This window comes from Talpa occidentalis, unplaced genomic scaffold, assembly GCF_014898055.3.
Source record: "Talpa occidentalis isolate TD23 unplaced genomic scaffold, MPIMG_talOcc4v2.1 talOcc4.7, whole genome shotgun sequence".
In the NCBI taxonomy this organism is placed as follows: domain Eukaryota; kingdom Metazoa; phylum Chordata; class Mammalia; order Eulipotyphla; family Talpidae; genus Talpa; species Talpa occidentalis.
In genome coordinates, this window is record NW_023605083.1 from 21455369 (window position 1) to 21483269 (window position 27901).

General features: G+C 35.5%; 1 protein-coding gene across 10 annotated transcripts in view; it reads right to left on the reverse strand.

Moving 5' to 3' along the window:
• The window catches only part of KDM4C (lysine demethylase 4C), a 415273-nt gene that overhangs the window by 123943 nt on the left and 263429 nt on the right, over positions 1-27901 (reverse strand). For all 10 annotated transcript variants that reach the window (XM_054689301.1, XM_037493847.2, XM_037493848.2 and 7 more), the window contains 3 exons: positions 17852-18033; positions 15998-16211; positions 13691-13767 (listed from right to left, as the gene is read on the reverse strand). In XM_054689301.1, the coding sequence (XP_054545276.1) occupies positions 13691-13767; positions 15998-16211; positions 17852-18033 (473 nt within the window). The remainder of the gene's footprint in view (positions 1-13690; positions 13768-15997; positions 16212-17851; positions 18034-27901) is intronic.

The window sequence follows — 27901 nt, forward strand, 5'->3', positions numbered from 1 at the left end:
GAATCCCATGTCACAGTGAGGTTAAAGATTACTTGAGTCCAGGAACTGAAAGTCATGGCTAAAAATTAAGAGATGACCCTGGAAATGCAACAGACCTAGTGGGATGCTGAACATTTAAGAATGAAAATTAGTGACCCTACAAAAAGTTGGTTTTCTGTTGAATGCCACATTAGTCCTCTACTACTGCAATACTAAATTACCTTAAACTTAATGGTTTAAAACACATACCTATATAGTTTAGTAGGTCAGAAGTCCAAAACAGATCTCACGGGCCTAAATTCAAGTGTCAGCAGGGTTGATTCTGGAGGTTCTGAGGAATTCATTACTTTGTTTGCTCCCATTTTTTAAGCCACCTCCTAATTCAGCCTTCCTTTTCAACATGTAAGAAACAATATGATTGCACTGGGTGCATCCAGACAACCGCATTAATTTTCTCATCATGTGGTCAGCTGATTAGCAACTTTAAGTATATCTGCTACTATAATTCCCCTTTTCTGGAACACAAAATACTCACAAGGATTAGCACATGAATATTTAGGGGTGGGGAGAGCATCTGCATTTTCTCCTTTCCCTCTTCCTAGGAATCTCTTTCTCTTTGCTAAGGAGATGTGCCCTGTAGACAATTATTTTAACTATCATACAACCACTTCTATAAAAGGAAGAGAACTGAACAGAAAATCATACTCTGTTTTTATTAAAAAAAAAAAAGCTTTTTCCTGGTTTTATTTTTTGAAGGGCATTGCTTACACTGGCATAGAAATTAATATGAGATATGCGGAGAACCTGTTTAGTAGCAGGGTAGCCAGACAGACCTATGCTGAGTGGCAAGAAGTGCCTCTACAATTTAAAACTAGTCAGAGATAATCTACATGGAACTTACTTTATATATTTCCAAAGACCCTGAGCAAAGTACTTCAAGGTGAACATACATTCTACTTTATTAAGATTAAACATTTGTCTTTCAAATAAAAATCCAGCTGGTTAATTCTTTCATCTCAGCATGACCATCTATAACAAATAACAAAGTACATGATTTCTTCATTCTGTTACTAGACTCATTTTTGCCATTGAAGAAAAAGCTCTGCATGGCATTTTTTTCCCCTTTCACTTTTCTGAGGAATCACTTTCTCACTGCTAAGGAGATGTGCCCTATAGCCTAGTGACCTCCAGGCATTCACATCCTAGTGTGTAGTGCAGTGTGATATGCTCCCCATAATGTCAGTCATTATTCTTCCTGACTTTACTTCTGCTCTCTGGCTGAAGCACTTAAGATTAATGAGGCATTTATTCTCAATCAAGAAGCTATTTATGAATATACTTCCACTTACAATAAGCTATATGAACTTCTTTTTTTCTCTCCCTTATTACCAAATGGTGTGGGGGTGGGGGAAGAATGATGTTTTTTGAGCAAAAGGGAGAAGAACAGAAAAAAGATGATTTGTGACTTTTGAGCCTGTAAGCAGTTCCCTTTAAGAAGCTTCCACATCACAGCTCTGCTGTAAGGATAACTGATATCCCCAAATGTATTGTTCTGTTTGGCTGAAGTAAAATAATTATTACCACCCTGACCTTCATGAGCCAAAATTTAAGTTGGCAGCTGTTTAAAATAATCTACCTCCTCAGGAGGCAAGATGTAGTTTTGAACCCAAATGCATCTATTATCTCAAGTGGGAGAGTGTGGCTCTGGATCTTGGCTCACAGGGACACTTCAATGGAGAGGAGCAATAGTACAGGCAACCACTTGACTACAATTGGCCATGACTTACTTGTGAACACTTGTCTTTATAAGGAATCGGGCCTTTTTTTTCCCTACTAGTTTTACTATGTGTGAAGATCAAAATTAGTCTTCCAGGCTGACAGTCTCACATCACCTGGTCTTGAATATATCTCTCATGGGGTTTATAAAAAGCAACACCAAAACAGCCTAAAATACATCACAGGACACAGCAGTGCTACCATGACCTCTCAAGGCCATAAGCCATTCTGATCTAAAAATCAATGGCTCTGATCTACAAAGCCACTTCAGAGCTCTTCGGAAAAGAAAAACGTCAACTCTGTTGTCAGTTGGGAAATTGGATTCAGGAGATTATCCAGTTCTGGGAAAAGTTCTCTGGGCAGAAATTAGAGTAAATACAAAAGGGTAAAGAAACTGCTGTTTTCAAACACCCAATAATGTTAATTATTCTATATTAAGTAAAAAACAATTTCACTAGTAGCACTCACTTTATTTTCAATGAATATGAACAATAACCATTCAAACACATTGTTCAAAATGTGGTGAAGTGTTCAGCCTTCTCCCCACTCTAAAAACAAGTAATGTGGACAAAACGACAAACTTTAAAACCCACCGTTGAAGGCTGACCATTGATCTTCAGCTTTCAGAGTGGGTGGGGAGGTTAGAATAGGGGGAAAAACAATGGATTATGGTTGCTTGGTGGTGCGAGTGCTGTGGTGATTACACCTGGGTGGGGGGGGGAAATCTATACTGTCAAAACTCAACTAAGTTAATAAAAACACTAGCAAAATTATTTAAAAAAATTAAAAAGTAAAAACAAGTCCTGAGGGGGTTAAAAGTCTGGGCTGGAAATCTGAATACTGTCAGGAATTCAGGGTCTCTTACCATAAAGTGGGGTCATCTTGAGCAAAGTACCTACTCTCTCAAATCCCTGGTTCATTATCTTTAAGATGAGATTTCTGAGACAGAATGATAAAGAATACTTTGTTAGTATTTGCTTTGCTTTTTCTAGATCAGAAGACTTCCAAAAGCCAAATAATTGGAATTTCTGATATCTATTAGAATACTACTATACTTATTTGAAGAATTTGACAGAGGGATAAAGGTTGTGTTATGGGTAAGGTAATATAATCTTAAACCACATAGTTTCTTTAATAATCTCCATCCTATGAGAACTCCTACTTTAGAGAGGAGAAAAACACTAGTTTCAGATTCAAAGACATGGAGATAGGGTTGCTCCCTATCAGATGTACTTCCATTTATAGGACCCAGGTTTAAAGCAGTGTGGGAACCAAAGACTCTTACCTAAGAGATCACCTCCTCCACACAGCAATTATTAGGCAGAGTATACAGAAAGTTACAAGGGTTAAGTGGCTTCAGTTCCCAGTTACAGGGCTAGCAGCTGAAGGTCTATGTTCAGCCTTCAAGGGTGGGTTTTAAGGGTTACCACTTCCAAGAGTTGATCGTTTGTACCTGAGACTTAAGAGCTGAGATAAACTCTAAAGATCAGGAGTTCAAATAAATATATTCGAACAAGTGACATTTCTTTAGCCCAAAAACTTGAGCAACACTGTGAGGGGCAGAGTGGGGAGTAGGGTTGTAAAGACCACTACTAGCTCTGGTATGTCTCAAATTTAACTTTGTGATAATAACTTACGCAGAGAAAGGATTTCACTTTCTTTCAGAAATAGCTATGTGCATCTCTAGAGAGCATGAGTGGTAAAAATAATCAGTCTTTAGATGCCGTGTATTTACAACCAAAACAGACCAACAGATAAGACAGATATCAACATATCTCTTCCTAATCATAGAAACTGCATATTCTACTTTTTATAATAAGTAAATGCCAATTCCAAATGACCATCTCTCTCTATATATATTTATCTTGCTCATACCTAATTGTTACTCCACTTTAAAAAAAAAAAAAAGCAAAATAAAGGGTGCAGTGATTAAATGTAAGGTAAAGGTGAAAACCTATTCATGCTTCGGTTCTGATTTCTTAAAACCATTTTGGGAAAGAAAAATCTGAATATTGCCATTCGTTAAATATATACAATACATCTTCATTCTACAGAGTACGATAAATATTTTTAATAGAAAATAAATCTGTGCAATTATCTAGTTCATGCATTTTATTAAACAGAAAAAAATTCTGCAGCACCTTTTGAAATTTTTCATTACAAAATCTATTTTTTCATAGCACAGCAATATGCATCGAAGAATATAATCTACAACCTTTTTCATGCTGCACTGCTTTCAATGAAAGTATTCAAACAAATTCTGAATTAAACGTAAAGTGATACACGGAAATAAAAAGGAATTTAAAGGATAATGCATATTGGCATGCATTCCTAAACAGCAGGTAAAATAGAGTTATGGTATAGCCTTAAGATTACTTTTTAAAAACAAATGAAAGTTTGCTTTGGCTCATAAAAACAGCACTGAGGAGACTCCCCAACGTCGCAGTGCTGTGAGGCTGTCCATGGCCTCTGTGGCATGGCAGACCTCTCCTGCCACGCCCATTGCTCCCCTCAGCAGTGTATTTCAGTTGTCTGCCTGTTCTGCTCCCTGCTCTGTCTCTGGTGAATCCTCTCACCCTCCCGCACCTCTGGCCTGTACCCCAGCTCTTGTATTAAAAAAATAAATAAATCTTTAAAAAAAAAACAACACAGCACTGAGGTGGGAAATAATTACCAGCATCCCTTGACAATCCTAAGCTTTTCTGTTACTCATCACCTCTGATTAGGTTAAAAAGTGCATACACAAATTTAGTTTTCTTGAAGGTTCCCAATTCTTTAGAAAAAATAATTAAAGCAAAATGGAAATACAAAGTAGCACAGTTTCAAGGGATTTTAGGGACAAGTGAAACCTTAATATACATCTGTAATAGAAATTTATTATTATGTTGCTTTTATATCTTCCTTTAATTTAGACTTTGTTTAGATTATAGGTGTGAAATACTGAATCTATACTGCCTGCCTTCTCCCACTCCACCAAATATTTAAGATAACAGAAAAGTTCCCTGGCAAGACATAATACAAGTGATACTTTATTTGGAATTTTTCAACCTGAAAATGAAAAACTGCAACACATGCTTGGAGAAGATAGGCAACTAACAATTTGTCAAAATCATAAATGTGAGTGACTTTCTACGATGTTAAGTCACCAATACAAGCTGCTTTCATTCCCATTTATGGCACGCAAATAACACCTCACAGCTCCTAGCCCCTGAAAGATCCCTGAAAAAAACATGCAAATTTCCTGGAAAAAATAGCTATCCAAATTTTTAAAAAAAGAAAATCTTGTTCATGTTCCTTTAAGCTATTTAACCTGCTGTATTTTAGTTACTTTAGAATTCCATATTATGAATTCACAAGATGCTGTAAAAATCCTCCTATGATTTACTAGTATACTATCACGTAACACTCTACAAAATAAAAGCATGTGGATTATTAATTTTTTTGAATAAAATATTTCAGTTACCAGCTCATTCTCTCCTTCATAATTTGAGGTGTAGCCCTAATCCTATATATCAGGAATCTCACAGAAAAACCCAGACTCAAAAACCTGTTTTGTAATGTAGGGATAAAAAAAAAAAAAAGTGGTGGGAAATAAACCTAAAAGAAAGCAACACAAATTCTGTATTTACAATGAAAATATTAGCATTATATATTTATTTAGTAGTGACCTGTAGTCACTGGAATATTGGAAACTGATAAGTGAGACACAAGCTTTAGTAATTTATGTCAAACAGATTAGATTCACATTAAGAATCAAAATGGCAAGAAACACAAATTAGAATCAGGATATTGACTTTCTATACCTAAAAACAGAACTTGGTATGACTGGAATGTGCTCTACAGTGATACTATAATAAAGGAGTAAAAACTGCTCCAAAATGATTTTTATATATAGTCACAAAAATTAAAGAAGAAATAAAACTGGAAACAATCTAGTGAAGCTGGATTATAAGCCATAAACTTAAACATAACTTTCAGATAGCTGTGTCCATTTATCTGAACAGTAGTGCAATAGGAAAAAAAGGCACAAAGCAAAGATATTTTATTAGAATTACGGTTCTAAACTGTATCTCAGGATCGACAGGAATTTGTGGGGTTCTTTGTTTCATTTCATTTGAATTCGGACACAGAGCCAGCATCCTAGAATCCAAGTTAGAGTATAATATAAAATGTGAAACTAATCTCTTCCTCCAATACAGGTGTTTAATCGGGCAAAAGTTTCTTGTGTCTTATTTTAATTGACATATATGGGTAATGTAAAGAAATGGTAGCAAAATTAAACACAGTTAAGGACTAACCCAAAGCTTTGGAAATAGTGAGAGCACTGAAGATGATAGATAAAGGTTGAGCCCGTATTAACCTTCCTATCTTATGTTTACTAGTTCAGAAATGATCCAACATTATATCATGTATTAAGGATATTACAGAGATAAATGGCACAATGTTCTGTCTTCTAGTTACATATAAACTACCAAGGACACTTGGTCCAGAGTGATGCCTGCTATATAGAAATACTAAATAAAAAGACAGCTGGCCTCTGAGTACTAATTCCAGCCTTGCATTCCGCACTTACCTTGCCCAGGTTCAAGGTGACAAAACCACCTACTGGCATATGAATTTACTAATTTATTTATAGCTTGGATTTGCATGAAATAACCCTCCAAACTGTCTTGCTTGCAAAATATTTTTTTAAATTTAATTTTATTATACATATATTTTACATCATTCTCCCCTTTTGTAGAATGCATGCTTTCTCCTCTCAGGTGTAGTCCCTGCAAAATTCCCACTACCAATTCACCCATGCACCTCACCTTAGTCCCTTGTATAAGAACACATTCTCCCCCAACCCCGTTTTGATTTCTCTCTCTCCCCCCCAACTGCAGAATGTCTCTGATTTATGGTTGCTTGTTATATTATATTTTTTAACTTATTATAATTATTTTTTTTCCTGATCCCATATTTGGTTCCCCTACATTCCTCCTATAAGTGAAACCATCTGATATTTTTCTTCTTCCTTCTGGCTTATTTCACTGAGCATAATCCCTTCCAGCTCCATTCACAATGCTGCAAATGGCATGTGTTTATCTTCTTGAATTGCTGAACAGTATTCCATTGTGTACATACACCACATCTTCTTGATCCAGTCATCTATTTTGGGCATTTGGATTGTTCTCAAGTCTTACCTATTATAAATAGTGCTGCATTGACATAGGGGTGCAGACATCCTTTTTAATTAATGTTTTTGTGTCCTTTGCTTATATTCCTAGGAGTAGAATTGCTGGGTCATAGGGAAGTTCCAGTGTTAGTAGTTTGAGGAACCTCCACACAGCTTTCCATAGTGGTTGGATCGGTTTACATTCCCACCAGCAATGTAGCAGAGTTCCTTTTTCTCCACATCCTCCCCAACATTTGTTATTTCCTGTTTTTTAAATATGTGCCATTCTCACTGGTGTAAGGTGGTATTTCATTGTGGTTTTGATTTGCATTTCCCTGATTACAGGTGATGTTGAACATTTTTTTCATATACCTGTTGGCTATTTGAATTTCCTCTTTGGAAAAAAGTCTTTAGCTCTTCTGCCCATTTTTTGAATGGATTGTTACTTTGTCTTTGTTGTGTCAGCTCTTTGTAGATCTTTGTGCTCAGACCCTTATGAGTAGTATTGTGTGCAAAATTTTTTTCCCAATTAGTAGGGTGTCTCATTGTTTTGGTTAAAGTCTCTTTAGCTGTTAGAAGATTTTCAATTTGATGTAGTCCAAGCTGTTCATCTTTTCCTTCACTTTCTTTGCTTTGGGGGATGTGCCTTTAAAGAGGTTACCGAGGTGTATATGTCACATAGTGTTTTGCCTATATTTTCTTCTATATATTTTATGGTTTTAGGTCTTATGTCCAATTCTTTTGTCCATTTTGAGTTGTTTTTGTGTATGGTGTGTGGTAGCAGTCCAGCTTCATTTTTTTGCATGTAGCAGTCCAGTTTTCCCAGCACCATTTATTGAACAAACTGTTCTTGTTCCATTGCATATTCTTTGCACCCTTGTCAAAGATAAATTGTCCATAAATACGTGGATTTATTTCTGGGTTTTCTATTTAATTCCATTGGTCTGTGTGTCTGTTTTTGTTCCATTACAATATTCTTTTAATAATGATGGCTTAGTAGTATAGTTTGAAGTCTGGGAGTGTGATGCCTCCATTCTCCTTCTTTTTGCTCAGGAGAGTTTTGGTTATTTGAAGATTTTTGTGGTTCCATATGAAATTCATCATTTGTTCTACCTCTTTGAAGAATGTCATTGCAATTGTTATTGGAATAGCATTGAATCTGTAAATTGCTATCAGTAGGATAGCCATTTTGATAATGTTAATTCTTCTAATCCATGAGCAAGGAATGTCTTTCCATTTCTTTGTGTCTTCTTCTCTTTCTTTTAACAAACTTTTATAATTTTCTTTGTATAAATCCTTCACCTTTTTTTGTTAGGTTTATTCCCAGGTGTTTTATTTTTTTTTTATTTCAATTATAAAAGGGATGGGTTCTTGATTTCTTCTTCAGGTTGACTACATATAGGATGGCTACTGATTTTTGTGTGTTGATTTTGTATCCTGCTAGTTTATTAAACTGATTTTTTAAATTAGCTTTTCTATAGAATTTTCAGGGTTCTCTATGCATATTATCATGTTGTCTGCAAATAGTGATCGTTTTATCTCTTTTCCTATCTGGATTCCTTGCATGTCTTTGTCTTGTCTTATTGCTCTGGCTAGGATTTCCATTATACTTTGAAAAGCAGTGGTGAGAGTGGACATCCTTGTTTTGTTTCAGATCTTAAAGAAAAGGCCTATAGCTTGTCACCGTTTAGAATGATATTGGCTATGGGTTTAGAATGATATGGCTATGGGTCTCATATGGCTTTTATCATGTTTAGGTATGTTCCTTCTATCCCAAGAATTTCAAGGGCTCATCATCATAAACAAATGTTGAACTTTTTCGAATGCTTTCTCATTATCTATTGATATGATGATCTGGTTTTTATTTTTCTTTTTGTTGGTGTGTTAGATTATATTAATTTTTCGATGGTGAACCATCCTTGTGCCCCAGGAATAAATCCCACTTGGTCATGGTGAATTATCTTTTTGATGCATTGTTGGATTCTGTTGGCTAGGATTTTATTAAGGATTTTTGCATCACTGTTCATTAGAGAGACTGGCCTGTAGTTTCCATTTTTTGTGTTGTCCTTGTTTGGTTTTGGTATTAGTGTAACGTTGGCTTCATAAAACGTATTTGGTAGTATTCCATCCTTCTCAATTTTTTGAAAAAGTTTGTGTAGTATAGTTCTTTTCTGAATATTTGGTAGAATTCATTTGTGAAACCATCTGGTCCCGGGCTTTTGTTTTCGGGGGAGGTTTGAATTACTGATTCAATTTCACTGCTTGTAATTGGTCTGTTTAGGTGTTCTATTTCTTCTTTAGCTTTGGATGATTATGTAGTTCTAGGAATTTGTCCATCTCTTCTAGATTGTTGAGCTTTTTTGCATATAACTATTCACAGTAATCTCTAATTAATCTTTTGATTTCTGCTGTGTCTGTTGTAATTTCTTTTCTTTCATTTCTGATCCTATTTATTTGTGCTTTCTCCTGTTTTTCCTTCATGAGCCTGGCTAGAGTTTTGTCTATTTTGTTTATTTTTTCAAAAAAACATCTTTCGGTGTCATTGATCTTTAGGGTTTTTTTTAACTTCTATTTAATTTATTTCTGCTTTGAAATTTGTATTTTCTGTACTGTCTGTTTTCAGAGATGATAATAAGCCCATTTCCTTTCTTGTACTGGCTTTTGGGATTTTTTTGTTATTCTTTTTCCATTGCTTTAAGGTGGGAGGTTAGGTTGTCTCTTTGAGTTCTTGGTTCTTGATGTGAGCCTGTATTGCTATATGTTTTCCTCTTATAACTACTTTTGCTGCCTCATACATTCTGGAGAGTTGTGTCCTCACTGTCATTTGTCTCAAGGTATTTTTTAATTTCTTCTTTGATCTCCTCATTGATCCAACATACTCCAGTAGTGTGGGTTTCAATCTGCATGAGGAAGGAGGATTCCTTGCATTCTTTTCATGGTTTATTTCTAGTTTGATGCCTTTATGGTCAGAGAAGATAGTTGGTATGATTTTGATCTTAATTTATCTGTTGTTTGTCTTGTATTCTAGTATGTGATCAATCCTGGAGATGATCTCTGTGCACTTGAAAAAAGTGTACTCAGAATTTTTGGGGGTGCAGTTTCCTATAGATGTCCGTTAAGTCCATGAGGTCTAGATCCTTATTTAGACCTTTAGTGTCCTTACTTAATTTTTGTCTCTTTGATTTGTCCATTGGTTAGAGTGGTGTGTTGAAATCTTCTACTACATATGTATTTTCTCTACTGTCTGCTTTCAGAGATGATAATAATATATTTTGATGATCTAATATATTTTGGTGCTCCTTCATTTAGGTGAGTATATGTTGATGAGTGTTATGTCTTCCTGTTGTATTGTCACCTTATCATAATGTAGTGACCATTATTGTCTTTTTACTAATTTTAGTTTGAAGTCCATTTTATCTGATATAAGTGGAGCTGTTCCTGCTTTCTTTTTTGATCCATTTGTTTCTAGGATTATTTTCCAACCTTTTACTTTCAATCTATGTTTACCTTTTGTAGTTATATGTGTTTCCTGTACACAGCAAATGGTTAGGTTCTTTTTTTTATTCCAGGCTACTACTCTATGTCTTTTTTATTGATGAGTTTAGTCCATTTATATTTAGAGTTTATATGATACATTGGCATCCATATTAGCCATTTTGTTTGCTTTTTTGTGATTCTATTCCTTATTCTGTTCTTCCTCTTCATTCCCTTGTTGGTTTTTTTATATTATTTCAAAATAATAAATTACTGATACTTAACTCCATGATGTACCAATTATTATGGTCTCCTTTTTTTCTGGTTTTACTGAAATAGAACTGGCATGTAACATTGTGTAATTTAAGGTAAATCATTTTATTTGATACATGTAATATATTGAAAAAATACTACCAAATTAATGTTAACATACCTCTCACTTAACATAGTTACCTTTGTGTGTGTTTATGTGTGTGACAATAACTTTTAAAATCTATTTTCTTAGCAACTTTCAAGTATACAATACAATATTGTTAACTATCATTATCATGCTGTGTACTACATCTGCATAATATATTCATTATATAACTATAAATTTGTACCCTTTGACCACCTTCAACTATTTCCTCTACTTCCCCTGCCTTGGCAACCACCAATCTACTCTCTGCTCCTGAGTTAAGGGGTTTGTTTAGATTCTACATGTAAGTGAGAGTATACAATATTTATATTTATCTTTCTCCATCTGATTTATTTTACTCAATGTAATGCCTTCAAGAATTATCCATGTTATTGAAGATGTCAGGATTCCCTTTTTTATTATGCCTGAATAATATTCCATTCTGTGTATATGTATATATACCGATACACTATGCTTCCTTAATCCATCCACTGACAGAAATATTTTAAAGTTATCTTTAAAAAACAGAATCACCACATGCAATTCCCACATATACCTTATGAAAAGTAACACAAAGTATATTTTCTTATCCTAAAGATTTTCAAAGCACTCATAAAAAGAAACAGAATTAATCTGAACAATCAAATTTGCATAAAAATATTTAAGCAAAGCAAAATATGCCACTGAAGTAGTCTGCATAGTGAGGAGTTATAAGTCTTACCTTCACCAAGTATGTTTAAGAAAATAAATCCAAGGAAATAATTAGGAATTATAGTTAATGAAGTACAAAGCAACAATGAAATATAATCTGGCCTCAGCTCTACTGTTAGATTCTGTTAGCTCTTTTAGACCCTCCATTCAAAAAAAGTTCTGAAATAGAACTTACAATGTGAACTGATTCCTAAAGAGGTCAAGTCTAAGGATAACTTCATTGCAATTATTTCAATTATTCCAATCTCAAAATCCAAAATTCATACTTGTGTTTAGTGAAAAATAGTGCAAACTTGCACTGCCACACTAAATGAGGGTGTTAGTCAATATATGAATGCTGTCAGGTAGTTTGCAAGAAAGAGAGTTGGGAACAGAACTTCATTAAATAAATTTCACTCAAAATCGATAAATCAGAAAAAATTAATTGGCCCATAATCATTTCAGATTACTTCTAATTAGAAAATAAATTATGTCAAAAAGATTATTATAAAATTATATCCTTTTTTATAAATTGAATGAGATTTACATGTTATCACTAATAAAACACAAACAGCATGCTATATTATCTCAGGATGCAAAGGATTAATATTAATAGAAAAATGATCAGTAAGTTTTTCTTAAGACCTGCTAAAGGAAAACAACATAATCAATCAAAAACAGCCTTTAGAATCAGTGGGGAAAGCCTAGATCTATGCAAAGGATAAGGATACTTTGGAGAACAGGACTGCTCAATGATTGTGAACAACAGGCGGCAAGCAATAACTGTAAATGGAACACGGAACTCTTTGTGGGTTGGTGAACTGTTAGACTACCATTAATTTCTAAATCTCTACTTCAGGGTGAATGAGAGGACATCAACAGTCAAATTGATTCTAACAATAATAAAATTCCTAACATTTCAGATCTAGTCCTTTGCTCATATTTAATTAATTAATTAATTAATTTAGCAGAACATTTTAAAATATGTTGCAATTCATGAAGCAAACTATGGAATTTTTAATTGGCTAAAACAATAGGAATAGGACATGTTTAATAAACAGAAGCTGAACATATTCATTAAAGCAGGATTTACTGGCTATTTTAATAACACTCCACATTCATGCCAAAGGAAATACCACAGAATGTTCTGGGCCCACAGAAAAAAAGACTTCCAGAGATACTGCTTCTAACCTCAAATAGATAACTTGGACTGTAAAGATTATCCACAGTTTCCCCCATTTTCATCTCACTACTGAAAGTCAATGACTGCAGTAAAATCACTCAGAAAGACATCCTTAAGAAACCATTAATTTATAGCCACCATACGTCTATTTCAACACTGAGACCTAAAATACATAATTATGACATAAATTTTCATCATGCAAGGCATTTTCTTCATATTGTCCTTCAGGTTTTTAACTTTGATAAAGGAAATTTAATTCATAGTCATTAGAGATCATTTAGGAACACAGCAAATGTTACTACTACAATTAAAACCATCAAGTTGAGCATCTGCTCTGAGATCAAAAGTAGGGGATACTGTGTTGACAGCTGACAGGTTCTCACTTTCAAGAATGTTCTTGAAAAAGAGTTTTTAAGAAAAATTAAAGTAGCACATAAGTAACAAAAAATTAATGGAATGGAATTCAACACTCAGATATAAACTAAAGGTTCAACAGAGTCTTCAAAGAAACAATTCAGATAAAGAAGAATCTGTGTCCCCCAAGAAGCAGGAATTATTTGTTACTGAAAGTTGTGTCTCAAATTCACAGCCAATACTCTGAAATTTAAGTATGAATGTATAACTCAGTAAGTGGGAGAAGATGCCATGTTAGTAGAAAAGTTCTATATGGGCATGGTTTCTCAATGGTCAGAAAAGACCTGTCATCTTGACTGTTATTTAGAATACTTATTTTCAAGAATTGCAAAATAGGGCTGGTCAAGAAAATAAAGCAGTATTTTGTACCTCCCCTGAGAAAATGGCATTCTTTCTAGGTTCCTGAGTAGAAGAGTGATACCTAGAAATGTATTTAATAGTTCCACACTAGATAATGTATCCACTGTATAGGATGATTTAGAAAGAAGAAGACAAAAAATACAGGTAAGTATGGTACTGCACATAAAAAGATGTGTATAATATGACCTTATCGCTTGGTTTAAATGTGTCCACAGTGGATAGAATGAGAAGTGCTAAATAATAAAATAAATTAACCACTTACTGCTGTCCATGCATTTCTTTTGCACCGAGCACATAGCCATCCATCACATATCTCATGAGAGGGGATACCATAGCAACCTATAAAATGATAGCATGGACTCATAAATTAGGTCTTTTGCATTTTGACAATGTTTCAAATCTTAGCACTGAATAAATAATACAGAAAAACTGCGTATCATACCACTTTGATTCTCACTATTTAGAATAAAACATAAGCAAGGGTGATTCAAATATACTTTGTTCTCATGTTTCATACTTAATAGGGTATCAGTCCCAGGAAACATGAGAGTGAAGGGCTTAATAGTTACTAATGCTCACATTAGTTATCACAGAGGCTACTGATGATAATTCTTAAGTGCACCATAATAAAATTCCTAAAATTTCAGATCTAGTCCTTTGTTCATATTTTTAAATTCATTCACTCATTCACTTTGCAAAACATTTTAAAATAAGTTGCAATTCATGAAGCAAACTATGGAATTTTAAAATAATGCAATAAATAAATTTTGACATAATTTTAAATTAATGCAATTTAAAATTAAATTCAAATTATATTTAATTAGCTTTAATTGTAGTGATAAGGACAAAGGATGCATGATTCATGGTTAGTGATGAAGGGATGTCTTCAATTCTACTTGTCTATTCCATATATGTCTAATTTAAAATAACTATGAAAGAACATGGTTGGTGATGCAAATATACATACCAATTACATGGTACCAAAAATATGTTACTAAGACTTACTGAAATAAGAGGGACTTGAGAGATTCAAAGAGTAATTTTTAGTAACAAATTTCTATTACATTTGACATGGAAAGAAAAAAGTAACAGAAAAGCAATTACACAAAGAAAATCCTATCACAGTTCATATTTAACCAAGACCATAATTATGTTTAGTTCAAGCATGCATTTATGGGGTATTATGCCTAATTATAGCCAGTACATTAAGAAGTCAGGATTAAATCCTAATTAACTATTTTTTGAGAAATGATTCTTTACCTCTTGTGTACACACAACAGTATAGAGTGAATGCATATTTATGTATTTATTTTACAAATTTATGTAACTTCAAGAGATTGCTATGATTAAATAAGCAGATAATGTTCAAATCCCTTAGGGAAACTGATAGTATGAAATCAAAAAATAAATAAATATATATACATAATGGAATACTACTCATTCTAAGAAAAGACAAAATACTGCCATGTGCAACAACATAGACAAAACTAGAGGGTATTATGCTAAGTAAAATAAATCAAAAGAAAAAAGACAAATACTGGATGACTTCACTCATATATGGAATATAGAGAGACAAAACTAAGTAATAGACAAAACTAAATGAAAAAGAAAAAAGCAACCGTGGAAATATGACTGCAGAATTGAGGCTACCAGAGAGGAAAGGTGGGGTTGCAGAACATATGAAGATGGGGCCCAATGGCCTATGGTGAAGGATTATGGGTAATTTGGAGGAGAGTGTGGTATGCTGACATACATCCATGTAGAGATGTGAATCTAGTCCCCTAAATCATATACAGTGATGTAAACTGATGTTACCTCAATAAAAAATAAATACAGAAGGTAAAACATCATCTGTTTACACTTTAACAGAAACAGACCATGTATCAGTGTGTTGTTAATATAAAACTGGCTTTGGTATGAGCTGAAATATTAAATAAAAGCCTTTAAAATAATGTTGCAGTGTTTAACAAATTTTAGAGAATTTACATGACAGTTCAATAAAAAGTATATTTATCACTTCTCCAACTATGTAAAAAATACAAATTAAATAGGTATGGCGCCTAGTCATCTCAGTCCTTAGGAAGAACAATAGTTATGTCTATTCTCCCCTGGAAAGCAAAAGAGATCTCTCTTCTTTTATAAAGACTAAAAACTTAATTCACGATTAAATTTAATAAGAATAACTCCCTCAAATTACCAAAGGAATAGTCATATCTTTTAAAAAGCCACAAAGAAAAAAAGTCATGAATCAGTATTAGAGATTAAAATTTAGATTTTGCAAACTATATCTTAAAATAAGTCAAACACCAGCATGTAAAAGGAGACCATAATGACCCTATGTCTATACCCCAAACAAAGAAGCAGACCTGCTGTCCACTGCCTACATAAGACTGGAGAAAAAAGGATGGTTATACCTATTCATACTTTCATTAAAGGAAAGTGAGAAAGGAAGAACTAAACATTGAAAATGTCAACAGTTCAATGCATTAGATTTGGCAGGTTACAAAAGGGTGAGAAATAGTCTATGGGAAGTACGGAAAAATCGCTGATGAATGAGAGATTCATTTACTTGCATGAACCTGCACACAGCACTTTGCACAGGAAATCAGCAGACTTGTTCCATCCTCTTCCAAGAAGGCATTAGGTGGAGAATATTCTATATTTTCTTCACTATAAATAAAACACATCTCTGGAATGAGGGGTTTGGTCTTTCCTCCCAAAGTAAGCACTTCATCTACTTTAGTCTCCCATCTAGAATAATTTTCTTCATTGCTGCTATCTGGCTGAAAAACACAATTATTTCCACATGAGTGAAAACATGGTAAAGGGCTTATCATTTATTCTAGTCATTATTCACTCACTAACAGTTGATCCAGGCACTAACTTCCAGCTTCTGCTATTCATCTTGTTATCCTCAACTCAACTATTAAGAGTTTATCAATTCCCTTCTTCAGGTTCCAATTCAGATGTTAAGCAATCAGAACAAAAGGCTATTCTATCTACCTGCTGGTACAAGAAAGTGATGAGCTACTAAAACTATTTTCTCACATAAACAGTTCATGAAATTATCACGAATTTTTTTGTGCATCTTTATTTGTACTAGGTTAACAGACCTGATTTCATTTACTGAAAAACCTTACCTGGTTGTACCTGAAGGGGTGTTTTTAAAAGACCTAAGTTTTAATCAGTGCAACATTTGTAGGGAGTTTTTTTAAGTTTTTGTCTCACAAAAGGATTAAAAGTGCAAGATAAAAAAAAAATCTAGCAAATTTTACAAAGTAAGAAAGGATAATGTACAGAGAAAACTGTCATTCTCATCAAATATACAAAAATTATTTAATATCTATTTGAAACTGCAAATAATGAGTTATTACCTCGAGATTTTTTAAGATTTTCCTGACATCTTATCATTTTATTTGGAATCTTTTTAATTATTGGGGAAATACACAGGCAGATTATGATACAGAATCCTAAAAAGGTTAAGATTTTTCAAGAAAAGACAAAAATGTGATGGCTAAAAGGAAAACAAAAACAATGTTTGTCATTCACCTGTGCCACATTCAAAGACAAATGAGTAAACTAGTTCCTCTACAAAGGTCTGAAAATGTGAACATCGCATATTTTCATAATCTGAAAAGACGGTACAGAATTACTTTATACACCTAAGAGAGATGTGATCTTGTGTATAATATTGGGTTGTCGGAAATGCATCATGACTTTTCTGACAACCCAATATTTCTAATTCTATTAGCAAAAAATATCCCAGAAAACAGTGTTCACATCTATATACTTTACAATAAATTTAATCTTAAAATGTAGTTCTATCATTAATAGATTCCTAAAGATCATTTTACTTGTGTTTGTGCTGGAGAATGTGGCCCTCTGTGAGATAAGATACTCTGGGTATAATGTATGTGGAATGATATTTGAAAACAGTATCATGCATAGCTGGCTGATGAGGGTGAACAGTTTGTACTGAGTCCTGCAGTGTCTTTTGCATGTTCTACAAGGGAAAATAAAAAAGAGTGACATTTTAAATGTGGGCCCACAGCTAATATATGCATTATTGGGAGTGATATTTTCAAATATAAAACAGAGTTTAGGTGTAAGTTCTCACTTCACAAGCATCTACTATCTTTAAGCTTTAAGTTCTGTGTTTTGTGATGAAAGGGGTAAGAAAAAAAGGCTAGAATTGCTCACTCCCTGACTGAAATAAACCAAGACATCCAAAAATGATAAAACACAGTTACAGAAATCTTTTTCAAGTGGCACTTGGAAATTCTATTTGCAGTTCTTCCATGGTCATGCTATATAAGTAGTAACATTTTTCTTGCCATGTGTCCATGAAACCTACAATGTACCTATCACCTTTGTTTTCACAGTAGAAAGGAAACCTGAATAGAGTTAGCCTCCCTCTCATTACCTTGTAGTAGGGCATAAGGAGAGCACAGATGGCACAGTACGGCTCCATTTTGGCTATGGCTGTATTATACTCCTGCTCAGCCACAAAGTTGGGGGGCTTTGTCTGCCAAAGGTGGACGAGAGGCTTTGCCCAAGACTCTGTTTCTTCCACTTCCTCTTCCATTGATGGAACTTCAGGCAGTTCTTAAGAGAGAGGACATAGAACACAGTGAGCATGGGACCCAGAGAAAAACAACAACCCCTGTTATAAAAGAAGCAAACATTCCAAAGTGTCTGTGGTATTAATGCCAGAGAGCAAACCTATTTTATCTTTCAGGTATATTCTGACACAAAGGAAGTTCTTCATCCTCCTCATCCTCCAAGGACATGATCAAATCTGATGGTGAGGAAGCCAACAAACAGCCTGTTGCCATGTCTATCTCTACCAGGAGTAACTAAATTGTTCCATTCTTTCTATTGCACTACTTTCATGTTTATAGTGTTACCATAATACCTCCCATGGTAACACAGTTTATATGTGAGAGACTATCTGCCAGTTAACAGAGGAACTAGTTAGCCCAGTAACTGCCTTACCAATATCTTGTTTTCTCACCTAACACAATACTAGGTTCTATAAAATAATTTATGACTTGTACTTCATTTAATTAATTTTTGGATTCAAGAATTCATAACAAATAACATTTATAGAGCAGCTATAACATTCCAAGTAAAGCACAGCCATTATTCGGATATAAAAGACAATCCCTACATCAAATCCTCTTATTTGTTTAATATGATGCCCCAAGAGGGTTGAATCTCTTAAGCATGTATAAGTGTTAACATGAAAAGAAGAGAGATCAATTCCACAAAAACATCACTTTAAAAATGTCACAGAATGCCAAAAATAATACAGAAAGGTATTAATAGGTTAAGAGAAAAAAATTCCTTATGCCTATAGCAAAAGAACAATAAACCAAGGCAGGTGGCGACATCTAGGTACAGCTATATCTAGAGCTTAATGGCAGGAGCTGTGACACATTCTAAAATGCCCCACCAATTGCTGTCACAGTCTTTCTTACAAACAAATACTGTGGACCAATGTTCTCAATTCAAAAAAGGATGTTCCTGGGCCTCCCCAGTGGCGCAGCGGTTGAGCGCTGGGTTGTGAAGCTGCCCGCAGCCTCTGCAATGCTGGTTCAATTCCTTGCCAGCCAGTGAGGGTCCCACATGGCGCGCAGACCTCTCCTGCCGTGCCCGCTGCTCCCCTCAGCAGTGTGTTTCATCAGTCTGCCTGTTCTGTTCCCCATTCTGGCTCTGGTGAATTCTCTCACCCTCCCGCGCTTCTGACTGTACCCAGTGCTTGTATAAATAAATAAATCTTTAAAAGAAAAAGAAAAAAAAAAGGATGTTCCTGTGACAGAGTTTGCTTTAGTCCTTATCTTTTTTGACTTATCTGTTTTAGCAGTAAGTCAAAGCATTTTTTGCTCAAATGATATAACAGGTTACACCACCTTCAGAAACCAAATTGTCAGGAACTTTATCTAGAATAAGGAAACAACGAAGCAATGAATGGCTGAAGTGCCCTCTTAGAAAGGATGTCTAGTCCTCTAACAAGCACTACCAGGAAGGGGATGGGGAAAATAGACACAATCTTAAATAAATACAGTTGCCTGCAGAAAATGCTATGTCAGGACCCACTATCACAGCTATGGCCTGAGTTTGATCCCCAGTCAGAGAACTAACCCACATATGATGCAGCAGACCTCTCCTGTCTTGCCTGCTACTCCCCGTAGCTGTGTATTTCAGTAAATCTGTCATTTTTTTCTCCCCACTCTCTCTCTGGCGAATCCTCACACTCCCAGCACCTCTGGCCTATACCCCAGTTCTATGCAAAACTTAAAAAAAAAAAAAAAGCTTCTATATTCTGGCAAGATCTTCAATAACTACTGCTGTCTTCTGGTAACGAAGAAATAGCCTCAGGATGGGGGATGGTCCCTAGAAAAACCAAAGAATCTTTAGAGGGTTGTCACTTACTGTCCCATTCTTTGACTTCCAGGGAAGCGGAGAAAGGGGCTGGTGTAGGGTAAATGGCTTTTCAGGCTTTTCTGCCCTCCCGCCATTAGGATTGCCCTGCCTGATGGGGTACCTGCAGTTGTTATATTGTTGCAAACTATCTTATTTACTTTTGTGGGCCATGGGAGGAGTATTGAGAGAGTCACCAAGAGAAGCAGAAGCAGGAGAGGCAGGAGAGAGGAGAGGAGAAAGAAAGCCAGGAGAGCGAGAAGCCCAGAGTGAAGGCTTGCTGGAGGCTTGCTGGCCTCCTGGCCCCCAGGTACCCCTGCCTGCCATGTACCTGGTTGCTGAACTAGATGTAAAGCTCAATGAAAGCCTGAGAAAGCCACTGAGGACTCCAAGACTCTCCTTTACCCATCTGCGGGATCATAGAAAACCAGCCCTGAGCCATCCTGCCCCTACAGCTGGAGATTAAGCTAATTACCAAGTCAACTTTTCAATCAATCCTGTGAATGTCAATCAATCCTGTGAATGTAATGGGCCTCTATAAAATTCCTAACTGATGTTGCAGAAAGTTTCCATGCTGGTGAACACAATGAAGAGCTATGAGGGTGGAAAACACAAAGATGGCACTGAAGCCCTCCCCACCAAACTTTATACCTTTTCCCTATGTACCACCCTTTCTATCTGGCCATTCCCGAATTGTAAATGAGTTAATGTTAAGGAAAGTGTTTTCCTGAAATCTGTGAGCCACACTAGCAAATAACCAAATCTCAGAAGGGAATTGTAGGCATCCTCCAGACTTTATAATCCATTCATTTGTCAGAAGTAAGGGTAGCCTGGTATTGCAACTGGCACCTGGAATGGAAAAGTCTTGTAGAACTGTGCCCTTAATCCATAGGGGCTATGTTGTATCCCAATCATTAGTGTCAGAACTGAATTGAAGGACAACTGATTGGTGCTTAGAAAGCTAGTGTTTTGGTAAGTGAGGGGAGTAAAACTCAAATATTTGTTGTCAGAATATTCTCATTTGCTATATGTACCCTCTCCTTAGCACCATAAAAAAAAAAAATCTGAATTTCAAAGGATTAAACCCAGTCTCAAAGGATGTCCTGTGCAAACTCCATATTGGCTTTGTGGATGCCACCCCAACTCCATCAAGACACTGGGAACCACAAATCCCATGATCACCAAGGACGTAAGGGTGGAGTTAAGCAGCCATTTTCTGTTTGTAAATAAAACCAGCCATGTTAGTGAGGTCTCTCTCTCTCTCTCTCTCTCTCTCTCTCTCTCTCTCTCTCTCTCCTCATGCTCTCAGCCAGGCAGGTTTGGTCTGGGCGGGTCAAACCAGGTATTCCAGGTCAGCAGAACAGGTAGGACGCATTGAAGAATTTATCTCCTTCTTTTTCCCCTGAATTGTACATTTCCTCATTTCCCCTTTCCTTGTAAATAAACCTTTGATTAACCTTTTGTGTGTGCCTGCAGTTTAAGTCCCTTTTAAGTGTGCAGGTGAGGACCCACCATCAAGCAACCTGTTTTATATCGGGGTTGCCCTATAACAGTAAGACCTGACTATAAAGCCTGAGTACTGATCCAACTTTATTAGAATAAATGAACATTTCCTTCATGCAGTATATGAGGTCTTAAAATTTGGTTATAATTACAAACCTCAGTTTCTCCATCTGCAAAATGAATATAAGATTATCTAGGTTCCTGAGCTTTCCAAGAGGTTTTATCATCTAAAGTTGCCACTCATTAGTACGTAAGACCCAGGGCTTCAACAGATGATGGCTTCTTCCCTTCTGGGACTCCACCATAATCTGAGTTTCCAACATAATCTTTGCAAAGATCATACAGAAAGTAACTTAAAATATATGCCCTAAATGATAACCTTTAAAAATGACAACACAAAAGACAGCCTGGAACAGGAAGAGTCAATTTAGAGAGATACCCAGTTTGTGTCCTATATGTAGTATTTCTATCAAAAGATTTATACTTTGAATATGCAATGTAGCAAAGTTAAGTTTGTTCAATAAATGATGCTGGGAAAACTGGGCCGCAACATGCAAAAGAATGAAGATTGACCCACTACCTCACACCATGTACAAAAACCAACTCAAAATGGATTAAAGAAATAGATATAAAAACTGAAACCATAAAATATATAGAAGAAAATATAGGTGAAACACTTCATTACATACACCTAGCAACATCTTTAAAGATACATCACCCAAAGCAGTGATAGTGGAAGAAATAAACAGCTGCGACTACATCAAATTAAAGAGTTTCTGTACAGCATAAGAGACATTAACCAAAACAAAGACGCAACCCACTGATTGGGAGAAAACTTTTGCACACAATACTAATGACAAGGGACTGATCACAAAAATCTACAAAGAGCTGATGAGACTCAACAAAAACAAAGTAAATAACTGTGTCAAAAAATGTGCAGAAGAGGGCCTCCCCAGTGGTGCAGCGGGTTGGGCACAGCGCTATGAAGCTGTCCGCACAGCCTCTGCAGCACGAGTTCGATTCCTGGCCAGCCAGAGAGATACCCACATGGTGCTGCAGACCCCTCCTGTCTCGCCCACTGCTCCCCTTTTGGTCCATTTGCCTGTTCTGCTCCCCACTCTGTCTCTGATGAATCCTCTCATGCTTCTGCCCCTCTGGCCTATACTCCAGCTCTGGTATAAATAAAATAAATCTAAAAAAAAAAAAAAAAAAAAAGGGCAGAAGCACTAAAAAGAAACTTCTCCAAAGAGGAAATGCAAAGGGCCAACAGGCATATGAAAAAATGTTCAACATCACTTGTCATCAGGGAAATGAAAATCAAAACTACAATGAGGTATCATCTTACACCAGTGAAAATGGCACATATTAAAAAAACTAGCAACACCACGGTGGCGCAGCAGTAGATCACTGGGTTGCGAAGCTGTGCGCAGCCTCTGCAGCGCCGGTTCGATCCCCGGCCACTGGGCGAGGGTCCCACATGGCACGCAGACCTCTCCTGCTGCCCGCTGCTCCCCTCAGCAGTGTACTTCGGTCCTTCTGCCTGTTCTGCTCCCTGCTCTGGCGGATTCTCTCACCCTCCCACACTTTTGACTGTACCCAGTGCTTGTATAAATAAATAAATAAATAAATAAAGCTTTTTAAAAAAATTAAATAAATAGAATAAAATAACACACACTTATTTAAAAAAAAAAAAATTAGCAACAGAGCCTCCCCGGTGGCATAGCGGTTGAGCGCTGGGTTGTGAAGCTGCCCGCAGCCTCTGCAGAGCCAGTTCTATCCCCGGCCACCAGGCGAGGGTCCCACTTGGTGGGCAGATCTCTCCTGCCGCCCGCTGCTCCCCTCAGCAGTGTACTTCGGTCCTTCTGCCTGTTATGCTCCCTGCTCTAGCTCTGGTGAATTCTCTCACCCTCCCATGCTTCTGACTGTACCCAGTGCTTGTATAAATAAATAAATAATTCTTTAAAAAATAATAATAATATAATAAAAAAAACTAGCAACAAGATGTTGGCGAGGATGTGAAGAAAAAGGAACTCTCCTGCATTGCTGGTGGGAGTGCCAACTGGTGCAAGCACTATGGAAAGCTATGTGGAGGTTCCTCAGTCTGCTCAAAATGGAGCTTCCATAGGATCCAGCCATTCCACTTCTAGGGATCTACCCAAAGGACACAAACACATGCATTCAAAAGGACACCTGCACCTTTAGGTGTATGGCAGCAGTATTGACAATAGGGAAACAATGGAAGCAACCCAAAAGTCCAAAAAAAGAGGACTGGATCGAAAAGATGGGGTACATATACACAATAGAATATTACTCAGCAATCAAAAAAGAAACACACATGCCATTCACAGCAATATGGATAGAGCTGGAAGGGATCCTGCTCAGTGAAATAAGCCAGAAAGAAAAAGAACAATACTGGATGATCTCACCTAGGATCCAAGTAAGGGATCAAAAAAAAAATTTAATTATAATTACGTAAAAATCAAAATCAACAGGCAACTATAAATCACAGGCATACTATTGGGGGGGGCGAGAAAGGAGTAAGATCAAAACAAGGGTGAGAAGACCACAAGGGACCATGGTGATAGTTCATGGGTGAATGGGTGGTGGAAATTTTACTATAACCAAGATGAAAATGCACACATTGTACAAAAATGAAAAATAATGCAAAAATATATATAAAGCAATTTAAAATAAATTTATACAAAAAATAAATAAAAATTTTAAGACAATATTTATACTTTCAGAGAAAAAAAATCTTTATTCTCCATCCAATAAAGAAAAATTTAAATATTGTCTGTGGTAATAAAAATGTTTAATGTCCTTTAGAAAAGTATGCAAAAGAAAGTGCCCTTTTAAAAATGTAAGTGCACAGATAATGTATATCAATGTCCTTTATAAAAGTATCCAAGAAAATGCCCTTTTAATATATATACACTGTATATGCAATGTATAAATATATATACATAATATAGACATATACCTGTGTAGATGTATATGTGGGTGATATACAGATAGATAGTATGGCCTGGCCATATTATATAAGGATTAAAAAAGGTGCTTTTGAAGAACAGAAATAAAATATAAGCAAATATGAATATATTAATAGATGAAAATCAGAATATAAAACTATACAGAGAATGTTGTCAAATCTATAAAAATATTTTTGTATGCCTGGAATAAAAGGAAAGGGTATTTGTAACTTTACACAATTATAAAAATTTCCAACTGTAGTTAAAAAAACTGCAGTCAGAATAATACTAGGTGGGAATAAACTGGAGAAAGTTTTAAAGCAGGTGTATGTCAGATTTATTCATTCCTTCTATAGTCTTTTTGAACAGATTTTGCTTACTACTTTAACAAGATTTTTCCAAAGAAAAACATTTGGGCCATTGTGGAAGGACTGCTGCTAGTACCGCTGATGGAACCTAGCAGATGCGAAAAGTCATAGACTGTACTACAGTACAATTTCCTTTTACCAGTCACCACAATGGTTTTGTTGCAGGGGTTATGTTCCGGTGATGTGTTTTGGCTGGTGTAGCACTATTCTCTGCTAAAAAGAGCACAGTAGCATCTGCTATCTTTCAGGTACTTGAGCAAAATCTCAGTACTGGGAGGCATTATATATGGTTTCAAAAGTCCTGAAGGAAATTGGGGATGAGATGGGGAGGGGAGAGGAACAAGGGCTCAAATGAGCTACCCAAATGTGAAAGTAACTTGGGTGATTCATTATTCCCATACAAATTATTCTATAATCTGTATGAAAACTATATTTCAATGATTTTAAGAACTGTCTCTATCAAAAGTTTATAAAAGTGTGTTGAAAAGTACAAAGGTGAAAAAATTACACTTTTAGGTATGATTTTATTAGAAAGTGATGACACTGAGGAAGAATTAAATTATGCATTACACACCCTTAACAGGTAATGTAACAATGGAAAACAGCAAATCCCACTGTTTCATGTCTAAAGCACTTAAATGGATAAATACAGTTTAATTCGTTATGCATAAAGTCACAATAATAGAGCTATCAAAACATTTTAAAAGGGTGCATTCCAATTCATTTAATTTACTGGCTTAAATAACAAATATTCAAAGCACAGTCCTTCAAAGTTTTCATATGAAAAAACCCTAAAAATCATGGTATCGCAGGGGAGATAGGTTTCAAAGAGAATTTTGGCATTACTAAGGTTATTTTAATTTCTTAAAGAATGGTAGTTCATATTTCACATATACATACAATACAAAATACATGGACAACAACAAGAAATACTACAATGATCTACTCCATCAACAAAGATGACTGATTCCTATCAGACAGTACTGGTTATTACTGGAGGTTGCTAATATGATAAAGTAGAAAGAGTCCAAACTTGACAGAATTTAAAGCCTGTTATTTACCAGCTAACAGCCTTGTGACCTTGGGCTAGTGAATTAGGTCTCTGACTTATTTCTTCACCAGTAAAAAGAATGATAATACCATCTAAAAGAACTGTAAATAATAATCACTGATAATATACACAAATAGGAAGATAGCATCACAGTAGATGCTTATAACGTGGTGGAAATGAGAAGAAAATATCAAAAAGAAAGCTAGCCTATCTTTAGGAAACTGACTACATAGCACCATAAGGAAATTATTCTAAGAATAAAATCAATGATAAGTAAGAGAGGACATCAAATTCAGAGTGAGTTAGACAAAATGACAGACACCAGAAATAAAAATAAAGTTCTTTATCATTAAGGATTTCAAAGCTTCCGATGGGAGAAACGTCCAGTTTCTCAAACTATTTCATTACTAGCATCTATAATTCAAAGTTCAAAAATAGGCAAAATAGATCCCCAAGCAAAGAAACACTAAATGTTGCAATTTATCTGTAAAATAGCTCTTCTTAGCAAAAGTCAGCTCTAATCAGGAATCTAACCCAATAACTTTTAACCCAAGAACTAACAGGGATATTACTTAGCAAATCACAGAGAACAGCTGCTAATTTCACATATGCATATAATACAATATACATGGACAGGAAGACAGAGAAGAACTTCATGCAAAGCAGCCATATGTCAACATTAGGGACACATGGCCTGGACTATTGGAGAATATATGCAAAAATAAGAGGATAAGGCAGCGAATGCACATTCTGTCATTCTATATCCAAAGCCATGAGATGGTTCTGTCAGTTGTACTTCTTGCTGTTATTTAAATAGGCTACCCTCAATAGCCTCCTTGGGACATTCTCTCCTAAGAAGATGATTCTGACCATAGATCCTTGGAGTCAGAAAACATTATAAAGCGTATTTTCTCAAGAAAAGTCCTGGACAAATATGGAAATATTGAGGAACATTCAAACATGGTCACACATTATAGCATACCTTTCTTCTAAAGCTTCTACTCTTTACTATTATCACAACAAAAATCCTGTGTGTTCCAATCTTGGAAAAGTTGCCCCCAGGACAAAACACGAACAACAAAACAACAGATGATCAGTGAAGAATTCAGAACTCCATTTGATATGTATATAAAAACAGTTATCTAAACATTTCCCTAAAACTTGGGAACCTAAGTTCCAGGGTGCTGGAGCTGGCTGACTATGATTGTAGACATGGAGAATACTAAGCCTTCATGTGAAAGCAGTGATTATACTGAAAGAAATTATAGAAAATGCTAGATATTTTACATTGAAAAACATGTAAAATGTTCCAAAGTAAAAATATATTGGGAGGCAAATATACATGTGTGCAAGATGAGAGCCTCAAAGAACAATCAATGAACCATGAACATTAAGGCAGGGGGACTGACAAAATTAATGTTCAAAATATTTATGTCATTGCAGGATGTCTATTAGCCTAATGCCAGTTCAAGAGAAGTTCTGGAGTTTGTCTCAGCACAAAAAAATGCTGCTGATGAAAACTCTAGTCAGAAGAAGCATGTATGAGTCTAAAAACATTTTTTGAATCTGGTATCATACTGGGCAGGAAAGCTTAAGACAGGCAAATAGGTAGCTAGATATACAGATAGGTTGCAGAAGAAAGAAAGAGGGAAGGAGGGAGAGAAGAGAGAAAGAGAGAAACTAAGGTGCTAGCTAAGAAACTATCATAATGGGATATTATTTTTCTGAGAACTCTCAAGTCTCCAAGGAACTTAGCCACATCTGTAATGTGTCATACTTTGGGTTGTTTTCAAGTTTAAGAAAAGTCTTAAATTTAAGTTGTATGTATAGATTTAAGTTTTGTATAGATTTAAAAAAATCAACATCAGCAATATCATACACTTAATACAATAATTTATTTTTTGAAAGAATGAAATGAACCATGCAATTATAGTATCAACAGCTATTCCTCAAATGTTTTCTGTAAGACTTGAAAAATAACAAGGAACCATGAATTCAAAAGAATCAAAGTCTTAACTATCATTTTATAATCCTAATACTTCCAGCACATTCAGACCCCTGATCTTAAGTCTTCATGCAAACCATTGTTTAGAAAAGCTTCAAGACTGATTCTGAAAAGTATGGAGGACAACTACATAATGTAACCTAAAAAGCTAGCT